This window comes from Hippocampus zosterae, chromosome 19, assembly GCF_025434085.1.
Source record: "Hippocampus zosterae strain Florida chromosome 19, ASM2543408v3, whole genome shotgun sequence".
In the NCBI taxonomy this organism is placed as follows: domain Eukaryota; kingdom Metazoa; phylum Chordata; class Actinopteri; order Syngnathiformes; family Syngnathidae; genus Hippocampus; species Hippocampus zosterae.
Window position 1 is genome coordinate 3,245,486 of NC_067469.1, and position 13,072 is coordinate 3,258,557.

Here is a 13,072-nt window from a genome sequence, read left to right on the forward strand (position 1 = left end):
CTTGAATATTTTCCCGTGTCTGTTCCTTCATATATGCAACCCACACAACATTAATGAAAGCGGTAAATGGTTTTAAGACATCTGCGAATTTTTACAAAATGAACGTCTCCAAGTGTTGTACAGTAAAGCGTTGGTTCCAAAAAACAAAACAAAACCATAATTTACATGTTGTGTATGGTCCTTATTTTAATACATTTAAAAATACAAAATAATACAAGAAAACATTTAGTTGCATATATATATATTTTTTTAACACCAACGAGAAGTTAAAAAAAAAAAAAACAATGTTGTAGACAAAGTATGGCAAAACAGTGTTCCAAGGCACAACTTTTACATTTGAAATTTGGAGGGCTTCACAAAAACCAACTGGCGTTTTTATATCTTGCCTAGTTCCATCCAGCTTGGATGGGAGACAATCTCATACCCGATAAGCGCACTACAATCCCGTTGCTTTCGTATCTCTCGAGAACTCTCCCTTGCTTCTCTTATGTAGCACGAAAGAGCACACGAACCAGGCGGCGGCGATGCCCGCCAGTAAACTAACGACTCCCACGACCAGTGGAACCCACAGCGGCTGGGAGGGCGCGCACGGGTGCGCCGACGCGTTAGTCGTACTGCTCGGTGACGTCAAGGCGGGGGTAGCCGTCGTGGTTGTCCAAAGCGGACGAGGCGCACTGTTGACTTTGGTGAAGATGAAGGGACTGGCCTGTTGAAAATGGCATTCAACATGTCATTGGGGAAAATGTCACATTAATTCGGTGAATTGCAAATGGCCTTTAAACGGGACAATATAATTGAGTGAGTGAGTGATTGATTGCTAGTAGGCACCACGGTATATATCAAGCAGCAATGTCTTTTGACCTTCACAGCAAACTCGCTTCAATTCATTTAAGTCGGTAAATAGCAAATATTTACCGATATTTAAAAGGAGGCTCCAAACTGTTTTTAACGCCACTCCCTTTTGTAATTTTACTGTCAAAATACAAGGCATTACGCTATTCAAACATGTATTTAACACAAGTGTAAATTTGCCTAGGGGAAGTCTGCTTAGCTTAATGCTAACAAACGTCATTGACAAGGTTTAGCGTTGATCGTCATAGCTTTAGAAGCGAGCCATATTTGAACACAAATGGTTGAGCAGCACATTTAGATCGATCGTATAACGATTCTCATTGGTCTATGTACTTTAGAATGGAAGCATGATGTACAGATTGTTTTAAAACAATTCGCGGCAATCTATCGAATTATGCGTTGACTTCATTTTTACAAAGGACAACATTACAGAGTGCGACTTTTACATCTTTAAAAAAAATTGAGTTATTTCACTTAGTTTTAATTTTTTTTGAAGCACTCTTCATTTGATTCTATTTAGTTAGCAAATTTTTTCTCTTCTACCGAAAGTCTTCATCTCCATTTTCTATTACGTAATCCGTTGCCGGTATAGCGCACGATACACAAGGCGCGACCATTTTGAATTGACTGACTTTTACAATTGACTTGTATTGCCTTATCCGCTTTTTATTATTACCGGTAACTCATCCCTTTTCCGATTGCGTGAGATGCGATCTAATCAAAGTATTTTGTCCTTCTTATCTCGACGACCAGCTGCTGATAGCAGAATTGACACGACCTAGAGTCATGCAAAAACGATGAGCGCTCTTTGCACTCATACCGTACCTCAGTCGGACAGTGAATCTTGGAGCGGTCATAGGTGAAGTTGTTATAAGCTTGTTTCCTGCCTACGGGCTCCAACTGTTTAAAAAAAAAAAAAAAAGAATTCACAACAAAATAATGGAAAGGAAGCTTGATGAGTGGAGGACTACGCACCATGTTATTCCACAGTGCGATGGCCATCTCGGCGTGAGCTCGCTCACTGATGTGAAAACAATCCACGGAGAAGAATGTGGTGTCCGCCTCCCCTTCCTTGACCAACAACGCCCACGCTTACAATTCGGATTGATTTTTTTTTTTCATTATTTGCCCGCATTCAATTTACTTACGCCCACAAAAGGGATGAAGGAATTGTGTAAAAATGGCTGAAGAACAACAGCGAAGTCTTCTTTCCCGTCATAACGAGATCCAGAAATAAGATGATGGATTTCAGCCTGTGAGGAGGGCGGGAATGGGGGGGGGGGGGGGGTGGTTCCAACAATGCAAATGTTATTTCACTTTCTTTTATTTTTACAAAGGACAAAAAAAATAGTTTTCACTTACCTGGTATTCCAGATTGATTAGTTTCATTTCCTCCATCTCTGGCGAGTTTTCGGTTGGGTTGATAATACATGGACAGCTCGTTCTGCATAGGAAGAAAAAAAAAAACCCCAAAATGCTCTCTTTGCTGCTCAATAATAGGAAATCGGCCATTTTCAAAACAAACCTCTGAAGCAAGGAGCATCCCAGAGTGTTTTTCTTGACTTGTTTTAGCGTGTCGATCTGCATGATCTCCACGAGATTGACCAACAGCCTGGGTACCTGCACGCGCGTGCACAAAAAGCAGGCCCGTTTTCAAACAGCGGATGAGCGGACTTGTCATATGAACGCAACTCACCTCTTGGTAAAGTGTGTCTAATGCCAGCATCAGATTGCGACTGTAATTACCGGGTGACAGATTGCGCTGCAAAAAATTCAAAGTGTGAGTTGCATCAGCTCTGTTGGAGTGGCTGATGCCTCGGTAGATTAAACGGAAAAATGGCGGATATTAGCCCAGCTGTCGTTTAGAAATGTAATCTCGTGAGGTTTTACACTTACTTGATCAGTGCAGTAGTGGCACAGGTCATTTCCCCCGACAAATATTGTCAGAAGTTTCCAGTCCTGGTCAAAGTTCACTTCCTGTATGGCCCCAAAATGTCAGTAACGGCAAACATCCAAATGCAAGTCATTTTTGTTAGCGTTGTGACCTTGTGTTCTCGCATGGCCTTGATGAGAGCCTGGATTTGGTTTTGGATGTCCCTGTGACAGAGCAGATGCAAAAAATAATGCAACACGGCTCCAAGCTTAAAGGTACAATGGAACTCTTTAGTCTGATCGCCGTATTCCCGCACGGAGAATGTGACTCGTGTTGCACTGAAACAACTGTCCGTCGAATATGGATGGCAGAAGGACCGGCAAGTAACAAAAGTTGCACGTTGGACTCGGTTAGCGGCAGTGGCAAGTCAACGTTGGCACGTACGAGGTCTTGGCTCCTCCCGCAGCCATGTTGAAGCCCTTCTGTCTTGACCCTTGACCTTTCGAGAAGCCCTTCAGAGCCGAGTTGAACTTTCTTAGGATGTCTGTCAGGATGTTGACAACAAATTGTGACATTATGATTTGAGCAAAGGTGATGATTTGAAAAAAATCCCTCCCTCCGTCTTCCAGCGGAAGGTAGGGCTCTAGTGCCCAGTCCTTATAGTCTGGCGGTCAACCTACTTGGTAGAGTCGTAACTGTTTCCAGAGCGCGGTCTCCCCCAACGCTGCGGAGTCGAGAACAAACGAACGAGCGGAATTCGTCGTGAGTTGACCACCTGGCGGTCGATCATTGTTTTTTCGGATTAGTTTACCGCACCTCCAAGACACGCCTTTATATTCTCGACTGAGCTCCAACAGATTCTTTGCTTTAGCGCCAGTGCCAGCCTATCCAGAAAAAAAAAACAAACGATGAGTGATCAGTGTGTTCTTTCGATGGAAAATCCAAAAGTCATCAGGCCACCGACCGTAACGGAGTCTCCGACTGCCGCCACCACTTTGATGTCCGCTGGCCTGAGCTCGTGAACTGTCAACGTAGGAACAAAATGTTGTGAACTCTTTAAGTCTCCTTCCAGGTAACGGTTAAATGATTCTTGCATATGATTTTGCGTGTTGATATGATTTTTCCGCCATGGAGCTCACCCGATGTTGGCATAGAGTGAGAAGGAGCAAGGTCCTCGCAAGAGAAGTCGCTTCCCCAGTTCTGCAGACGATGCGACACTTATTATTCATAGACAGGATTTTTTTTTTATTTTCCAAAACCGCCATTTTGTGTTTTCTGTTCGATTTAATTTCTTACTGTATTTGGCGGTGGTATTGGTGGAGGAGGACCGTATGTGTAATTGCTGTTGTGATAGGTCCGGATGAACGGGGACGCCTGTCAACAAACAAACGGAATGATTTTGAGCATCGCAAAATGGCATCGTGTCACGAGAAGGACTTGACGGACAGAGAATGAATCCATTTCATTCGTTACTGTAGTCACCGTCCAATGCAGCTCAGCGCTTGTTTTCGGTCGTTTAGTCGTTTAGCCTCCATTGAAACAAGGCACACGACAAAATAAATCTCATGGCCACACCGTGACGTAAAGATGTCACCCAAAAAAAGTTCTCTTGTCCCATTCAAAGAGCGTTTAATGGTTCTTCCTTTCATGAGGCGTTCCTTCGATAGTAACACTCCTTCAACTGTCCGTCCTACCTTTGAGGGGCATTTCAGTTGAACGTCGATGCCAAAATCCTGCCTGGACGTTTTGTTTCCGAGAGGCTCCAGCTGAAAAGATAGACCGAGAGATGGACGCACGATAACCATCCCAACATGTCGGCATTGCTGTCATAAAAAGCATTCTGTACAAACGCAAATTGAGTGCAGTGCGAAATGGGTTGAAATGTGCGTGTGGTGCGTTTGCCTGCTACCATGTTGTTCCACAAGGAGCGAGCCATCTGAGTGTGGGCCTTCTGGCCCAGGTGGAAACAGTCGGCACTGAAGTAAGAGCGATCGGGGTGGCCGTCCTGGGACAGAAGCAACGTAAGCGTTTCATTGAGGCCTTGTTGTCGACGTCTCTGATTAACTGATTGTTTGCGTTGCTGTGTGGGGTTCAACCACGTTTAGTTGCCATTTTTAGTTTGCTTGCATTGGGGTCGGGGGCAAAGGAGGCTGTAACCCTCCACATCAAACAGGATGGTGAAAAACAAACGGCACTGTTTGCAATTTAATTACTGCCACCTAGTGGACTGGAGTCAAAAGAATGAATCAAAATCAAAAGAAACCAATTTGACTTGGCAGCACTGACTGACCGGTCGTCTGGGAACGATGATTTCTCTGAAAAAAGGCTGGACGACCACAGTGAAGTCGGGCCGAGTGTCGTAGCGCTTGGACTCGACCAGTTGGTTGATCATCAGCTGCGGGTCAGAGGTCAGTGTGACCGTCCAGTCGCATCGCTTTGCGGCATCCTTGAACGTCGCCGTTTGAATTCCGACCCCACCTTACCTGATACTGTCGGTTTAGTTGCTCTAATTTTTCCAGTGAGGTCGAGGTGGACTTTGGTAAGATAACACAAGGGCACAAAATACTGCAGAAGGACAGAAAAAAAACCACATAAAATTACAAGTGGTATTATAATGTTTTTTTTTTTTTTACTCACTTGACGAGCCAGGTGGGGCATTTCAACGTGGCGTCCAAATGCATTTCTCTCAAGGGGATAATATGCAGGGGCTCAATCAAGTTGACGAGCGCTCGGGGCACCTGGCGGAGAGCCTCTTCGTCAAACCCGTGCACGGAAATCGCGGCGATTGTGTGTCTACTTGTTACCTCTTTGTGTAGATAATCCAGGCTTTCTCTGACATTTTTGACGTAATTTTCCACCGAGTAGAAGAGCTGTAAAAGGGCAAGAGTGAGGCAGTGTCACCGCCGTTCCGCGCTTTGACTACTTCGACAGCAGGCGCTCACAGAATTGTAGCAGTGGTCGCAGACGTCATTGCCGCCGATAAACACCGTGATCACTTTCCAGTCGGATTTGAAGTCGATGCTCTGCGTGGAGGGCAGCAGTCATTCAGTTTTAGCGCATGACAAATGCAGTCGGTGAGGAATTATCATGTCGGTTATGACAGAGCGGCGTTCATTTATTGTTTTTCCTCGGATTAGATTTAACTCTGCAATGTAAAATTTGTACAGGAGAAAGTTGAGTTTTCATAAGTTTCATTTGGGCAACAGACGCGTGTGCTTACCGAGTCATTCTTCATCCTCGCCACAAGGGCGCGCACCTGTGATGGCATGTCCCTATTTAACACACACACACACACAAAAACCCCGATCATGCAATTATTTATTCTTATATTTCCTTGTTGAAAACAAATAACGAAATGAAAAACTGGCTAGCCAGGCAAACGGTATCGGGGACGACTCACTTGCTTTTTGCTCCAGCCACAGCCTGGTTGAGAAAAGCCTGAGGCGTGTGTTGTTTCCCCCTCCCGACAGAGTAACCCGTCACGTTGGCATTAAAATGCTTTAATATATCTATTAGAACCGAACAAAATAGTTTGAATGCAGCTTGATCTCCAGTGCAAGTTTAAAAAAAAACGTTCAGAATCATAAACGGACTCACTGGGCAGAGTTGTTACAGTTGTGAGGTTTTCATCTCCGCCGACACTGGACAAAATATTGAAATATGTTCATTTCAAGCCGAAAAATGTGAATTATTTTTTTTTTAAAAACACAGCAAAGTGTCTGGCACCTCCAAGATAAACCTCTGTACTGGGTCAGGACGTCCAGAATGTTTGTTTGGCTGGATGCAATCCCGTTCCCTGCCTTACACCCCAAAAAAAAAAAAAAAAAAGAGAAGGCTATATTTATTTTTTTTCCCCATTCATTACAGATGGCACTCATTAACAAGCATATTCCTAGCGTCATTTTTCAAAAGTTTTAAGTTAAGTTAGTGACACGACACTGTCAAACACCGTCAATTTGAAGAACCAAAAAAAAAAAAAGTTTGATTGTATTTTACATTTTGACAATTTGTTCCACGGCATCCTCTCAACGGCATACCGATTGTTATAAATGTATACTTGAGTCTTTCAAAAATGAGCCCAGACCATTTCCTTAAAATTGTTTCATTAGTAATTCTCAAAAAAAATGTTTTTTTTAATCCGATATTTTCCCCGCCACTCGTCACAGTTCTGTTCTTGTCCAGTCAGCGATTGTCAAGTACGAAGCCACAATCAGGTTCACTCACAGTCAGCGAGTCTCCCACCGCAGCGACCACGCTGATATCGCCTGGCCTCAGCACGTGCACTGATTTAAAAAACACAAAAAGAGCAACATGTGGCATTTATCAACCGCACGGCGCACGTGTCGGGGATTTGAGTTGGGCCGTAAACAGCCGGCGAGTCGATGTACAAATTCTACTTTTATAGATTATCAAGTCGATATTTTTTAAAGTCGGCGTGACTTTAAAAAATATCGGCCGCTTACCAGAGGCGGGCGTAGAGTCGGAAGGGCCGATATCCTCGCAGCGCATGGCTGTGCCGACGTTCTGCGCGGGCGCACAAAGCACATCCAGAATGAGAAGGAAACAAAAGGCGGGACGGCGCTGACCCGAAAGCTCCCATCGGGCTTCGGGTGACGCAGAAGACAACTTACACGGGAGGGGAGAGGAGAAGCGTCGCTGCCGTGATTTGAGGGAGAGTTTCCCTCCGTCCTCAGGAAGGGATGGTCCTTTAACGGGGGGGGGAGGGGGGGGGGAGAAAAGGACGACTATCATCACAATCACTCTGAATGTGCAAATCTGTCACAGTGAGTCACGTTTTTTGTTTTTTTTTTACAAGGCCCAAAAACGGATAGGTGAGCCAGGTCAAACGCGAATGAGGTTTCAAAAATGATCAAAGATGTACAGTATATGTCAAATCATTCATTCATTCATTCATTCATCTTCCGTACCGCTTGATCCTCACTAGGGTCGCGGGGGGTGCTGGAGCCCATCCCAGCCGTCTCCGGGCAGTAGGCGGGGGACACCCTGAATCGGTTGCCAGCCAATCGCAGGGCACACAGAGACGAACAACCATCCGCGCTCACACTCACACCTAGGGACAATTTTAGAGTGTTCAATCAGCCTGCCACGCATATTTTTGGAATGTGGGAGGAAACCGGAGCACCCGGAGAAAACCCACGCAGGCCCGGGGAGAACATGCAAACTTCACACAGGGAGGCCGGAGCTGGAATCGAACCCGGTACCTCTGCACTGTGAAGCTGACGTGCTAACCACTGGACTTACCGGGCCGCCCTATGTCAAATCAATCATAATTCATTCTGTTCATCATAATTAAACTGTCATTAAGTAACCAACGATTTGAAATGTATTTTACCAATATCGTCATCATCTATTAATTACCGCAAACCCCCCCCCGAACATTTTTAGCTATCCGAGGGGGGAAACAAAAAACAGCTACAAATGCTCAGCAGGCCGAAGTAGAGAACCCGAATGTGTCGCGTACGCACCACGGTTGGACATTGCAGTGCAAGGATGTTCCCATCGCCGTCTGCGTCCTGTTTGTCACTTGCAGGCTGCAGCTGAAAGGCAAGAAAGACACAACGATGGCCGAGTGTGGCCGCACGGAAGGGAGCGCCTTGCTGAAACTCGCCGTGGGCCTCACCAGGTTGCTCCACAACCGCGCCGTCAGTTTATCCGTCTCATGTGACGCTCGTGACCCGGACGCGGGCTTCCCAGTCTGCGCGGGGGAGGACGGCGATGAACTACTTGTCAGTCATGCCGAAAGCGAACGTCGAAGCTCTCAAGTCACCGTGGAAGACTCACGTTATCGGAAGCAAAGTGTCCGACGAGAGGTTCGTCCTGAAGGATGATGCTGAAGTCGTCTTTGGACCAGTTTCTCGTCCTCAGGAGCTCATTCAAAGATGCCTGAAACATATCGGGCGCCGTCATTTGCCGCGGAGTGAAACGAAGAGGAATGGAAACGGCGGCGAACAAACCTGCAAGGCATGAGTCAGCGTGGCTTTCACAAGTCTGACCTCTCCGCCTTGATTTCGTTCCGAGCACGAGCAGAAACTTTCACAGAAAAAAAATGAGAGAATTGTTCAAAAGTGCCATTTGTTCAGTGTTGTCCCCGTGAAATGTGAGAATCGGGCCCACGTTTGCCAGATCCTGAATTTCAATCATTTGCTAAACATCTCTACCTGCTTTGGGAAGCGTCGCTCTCTCCAGCCCATAACGCGACGCTGACCAGAGTCCGCTTCAGCTGCGGCACAATCGGACAAATCGAGAGATCAAATGTGAGATTATCGATAGCCTGAGATCAGTGGATACGGCGTGAACTCAACCTGAGCATGCAGCAGCTGTAAAGCAGCGTCCACCTCCCCGCTCGTCGATCTGATAACGGCCTCGGCCTGCAGGGACAAGCGCAACGTGAACAGGGACGCCGTTGAACCTTTATCTCTCGGCACTCATCGCCAGGCGCCGTGCTTGCCGACTCTATCGTGGAGACGGTCAAAGTGTGTCTTTTGTGCAAATGCATGAATCGCCAATTGGGAAAATCGGTGGCCATTTGAATGCACGTGAACACCTCCCTGTGGGTGCGCGCTTTACCTCCTGCCGGTCGCAGGCACAGAACTGGTCCACTTGCACAAAAAGCAGCAGCAGCTTCCAAGAATTCTGAAACGGAAATCATCAGGACGGGGGCTCAAACGTAACTGACATGGAACAACGGATTTCATCTCAAGGACAAGTTTCTCCTTGTATGAAATGTGAATCGACCGGCATACCGGATGGCTTTGGAGGTAGAGAGAAGCCTCTTGTGCTTGCTCCAGCAGCGTTCTACAAGCGGGAACATTTCGACGTGAAATGGAAAGCAAACCTCTGTTTGAGATACTGTCGTTCGATTTTCAAGAATTCTTTTCACCCGTCTCTTCCGAAGCGAGGGGCGCTCGTGAGCGCTTCTTCCAAACGAGGACCAGTAAGTGCCGGATTGAACATGCTCATCAGTTCTGATGGTGGGGAGGAGGAGAGACAATGGTTAACCGCTGTTCATTCTCAGGACAAATGTTCAATTTTCATTGAACGCAAAAGAAGTGTATGCGTGTTGAAAATGCACCTTGAAGTCTTGATGCCGCAGTGGACAACTCAGTGCTGTGGGGAGGGAAAAAAAAATGATTCGCGCCAATAAAATAGTGATGCTAATAAAAAATAATAATAATAAAAACAGGTTACCTGTACGTATGCACTCCAATAGAGGCTAAAACGGCAATGTCGGCAGGCTTCACTCTGTTAGCTGAAGACAAAAAATCACATTTGATGATGGCCGTATTAAAGACGGAGTTATTTCATAGCGTGAACTTGATACCATTCATTGGGGGCTCCTGAGAGTGGAGCATCTGATCACAAGGCAGCCCATTCACTGAAAGAAAAAAATATATATACTGTATATATAATATAAAATCTCAAAGTAGCGAGGCAACACTGTATATCGCATCATATATACATCATATGTATCATATACCAAAACACCAAGTGACCTGTTGCCCAAGAGAACTTGAGGAAGGTGGCTACAACCAACAGTGGAATCATCTTCATCAATAGAAAAACAAACAAGAAGAAAATCCCCAATTTGTCTTTGCCAGAAATTAATTCTTCGTAAGGATCGTCTCCCCCTCGAAGTCCTTCTCCCGGGCTGACTGTGTCAGGCGGTTGTTTTAGGTGCTCTAATGTCTATTATCAGTTGTAGCTGACCATATAGTCGATGGTTGGGTCTCATAAATATGCCCAAGGGGGCGGGCCGGACTCGCTTGTCTAAAGGACATGATTGAAGTGAAGTGAAACAATAACTCTTCCAAGGCCCTCCCGAAAACGTTCAATGCATCAATAGTGAAAGTGGACTAATCACCGAATGCATCAATGATTACAATTGTGGTATCTCATTTCCGTCTGCGTGTCGCAAGAGTGTCACAAATACTGTACAGTGGGAAAATCCGCGGTAACAACGTATACTCATTAGTAGCTAACTTTGTGTTCGGCTAAGAGCAACAAAATGTTTTTTTTCTTCATTTTTACTTTTTGCCTCCTGATATTTGAAGATCGCATCGCATTTAAAGTCCTCCAAAAGAGTCACCAAGGAAAGATTTAAAGGGGGCCATGATGTGGAAAATTGACTTTTCTTTTGTGTCATTGTGTAATGTTGAAAGGTTATACAAAAGCAACACGCTATTAAGAATGCCAGTATTGACGGTCAGAACTTGTAGCTGTGAGGCTGTGTCTTGATCTGGACTGCTGTCTCGCCACTTTATCTGCTGACTGTTTGACCTTGAGTGTTCACTTCCTCACATAGTGCCATGGGGCAAAAGTGAAAAAAAAAGTATTATCTTTATTATTCGCTATCTCTCCACATCACTTGACGCCGTCATGTTAGATTACAGCAGACTTTCTTTCACGTCCTGTGCATTTTTGACTGCCGTCAGCTACTCTCCAAGGCGGAAGGTTCAAGTAGTTAATATTTTAGAAAGGGACCCGTGTGCGGTGACCCTCTGGATTCAAGCAAATTACACAATCACATTCAAATACTGCTATAAAATAATTTGCTCATCTTTATGGTGTCATCACTGACGCAAGTGATGCTCGACTATCTTGTCTGATTGCAAGGCTAAAGGACAGTGGATGTGCTTTCTATCGTCAGTGTTTAATAATATCGTCTGAAGAAAAAAAAACTAAGTTCCTATAGTCACGCTGTGTTTGTCTTCCCAAGGCACCAATTGGGCTCCGTAAGAGCTGTTCATACTTTAACCAGAAGAGGGCAGCAATGCATCAAATGTCCACCGTCTTCCGGAAGTCAAGAAGAAGAAGACACAGCACGTCAACAAACGCCCTTGCGTCGTCTACGTCGGTTTTGTTGACAACCATCTCACAAGGAAACGTTTGAGAAATCGTGTGAACGCAATCTTACACGGACGTCTCTCTGCCCGAAGTATCTTGCATCGACTCAAGGGAGGTAGGAAATATTGACTCCTGTTCTTGTTTGTCATTTAGGTAAATAGTGGCGCGTGCTTTTTGTTTTGTGTATTTATTCGGACACCAACGTAATGCCCTCGGTCGTCGTCAAGGATGCTGCGGCCGCTGATTAATTTCAGTCTTCACACACCTCATGAACTGCAACCACTGTCCGTTTAGAAACTTGTCACTCAATAAATGTGTGATTTATTATATGAATGTATGAAGCATGATAGGCTCGTGTGCGTGTTGTTGCACCATGATACCTTCCCCTTTTTTTTTTTTTACTGAAGATCGTAACCGGTGAGCACGATGGGGCGCATCTTCTTGGACCACATTGGAGGCATTCGTCTGTTCTCCTGCGCCAACTGTGACACTATTCTGACCAACAGAGCAGAACTAATCTCCACTCGCTTCACTGGCGCTACTGGCCGGGCCTTTTTGTTCAACAAGGTACTCTTATTCAACTTCCCTTGTGGACTCAAGGCAGAGATACTGATTGTTTTGAACGTACCACCTACACTAACGTACGTACACAAATAAATGTCGCAGAAGTAATGAAACCAATTGAACATTTCCCGCTCTCTCAACCAGGTTGTAAATCTGCAGCACAGCGAGGTTCAAGACAGGGTCATGCTGACTGGACGACACATGGTGCGCGATGTCTGCTGCAAAAACTGCAACAGCAAGCTGGGCTGGATGTATGAATTTGCCACGGAGGAAAGCCAACGCTACAAGGAGGGTCGAGTCATCCTGGAGAGGGCCTTGGTGAGGGAGAGCGAGGGCTTTGAGCATGTGCCCGCAGACAATTCGTGAGCGCACAGACGTTTACTGTACAGCAAAGTAAGCTTTGCCTTTGACAGCAGCATGCCGGCTGAGTCCCAAACAATGGCAACATAAAATCACGGCTCGAAGGGGAGATTCAAACCCAAGGAGGTGAACATGAAAACATAGTCGCTTCCATTTCTCTTCGGGGGGGGTTTGAATTTCATCGTAAGGGTGGATCCGAAAGCAACAAACAGTGATGTTTGCTGATGTATTCGCGCATCATACGCTTGGGCCACTTTAGACTGTTCAGTCTTATTACGTGAGATGAAGAATGCAGATTTTTTTTGTGCAAGATATTTATTTCATACTTCAAATGACCAGTATGTTGATGCTCTCAATGTTAATTTGCACAACATGATGCTGTAAACGGTTGATTACCGGATAGAATCAATTTTGATCTTTTTGCACATGACATGCAGTTGAGTGGATATCAGATATATAAATGCCATTTTGAATCATGCTACCTTTCAAGTTGGATTCAATTTTGTTGAATGGTAGCTTAGTATTTAGAAGAATAAATAATAAAGACATACTTCTGGA

At 45.3% G+C, this 13,072-nt stretch overlaps 2 protein-coding genes across 3 annotated transcripts; one reads left to right on the plus strand and one right to left on the minus strand.

Moving 5' to 3' along the window:
- Positions 1–274: 274 nt before the first annotated feature.
- On the minus strand, positions 275–10,336 carry LOC127592077 (phospholipase B1, membrane-associated-like). Of its 2 annotated transcripts, XM_052052514.1 has the most exons (42): positions 10,240–10,336; positions 10,068–10,121; positions 9,935–9,995; positions 9,819–9,853; positions 9,627–9,711; positions 9,490–9,541; positions 9,314–9,379; positions 9,049–9,114; positions 8,905–8,966; positions 8,701–8,776; positions 8,528–8,629; positions 8,367–8,441; positions 8,212–8,283; positions 7,357–7,431; positions 7,189–7,249; positions 6,950–7,008; positions 6,452–6,525; positions 6,323–6,366; positions 6,126–6,234; positions 5,946–5,997; positions 5,668–5,748; positions 5,530–5,595; positions 5,363–5,463; positions 5,209–5,290; positions 5,016–5,120; positions 4,635–4,730; positions 4,420–4,491; positions 4,022–4,099; positions 3,865–3,925; positions 3,690–3,748; positions 3,542–3,609; positions 3,406–3,449; positions 3,170–3,269; positions 2,898–2,949; positions 2,749–2,829; positions 2,549–2,614; positions 2,378–2,472; positions 2,215–2,296; positions 2,001–2,105; positions 1,828–1,923; positions 1,678–1,752; positions 275–706 (listed from the first exon to the last, which is right to left on the minus strand). In XM_052052514.1, exons 1-42 carry the CDS (start codon positions 10,295–10,297, stop codon positions 437–439), a joined length of 3,273 nt encoding a protein of 1,090 aa, XP_051908474.1. In that variant the 5' UTR covers positions 10,298–10,336; the 3' UTR covers positions 275–436. The 2 variants fall into 2 exon arrangements, with proteins under 2 accessions (XP_051908474.1, XP_051908473.1); XM_052052513.1 differs by having other exon boundaries at positions 1,678–1,923.
- Positions 10,337–11,295: 959 nt separating this feature from the next.
- Positions 11,296–13,072, plus strand: LOC127592118 (protein yippee-like 5). Its single transcript, XM_052052601.1, has 3 exons — positions 11,296–11,705; positions 11,998–12,157; positions 12,299–13,072. The coding sequence occupies exons 2-3, from the start codon at positions 12,017–12,019 to the stop codon at positions 12,518–12,520; spliced, it is 363 nt and encodes a 120-aa protein (XP_051908561.1). The 5' UTR covers positions 11,296–11,705; positions 11,998–12,016; the 3' UTR covers positions 12,521–13,072.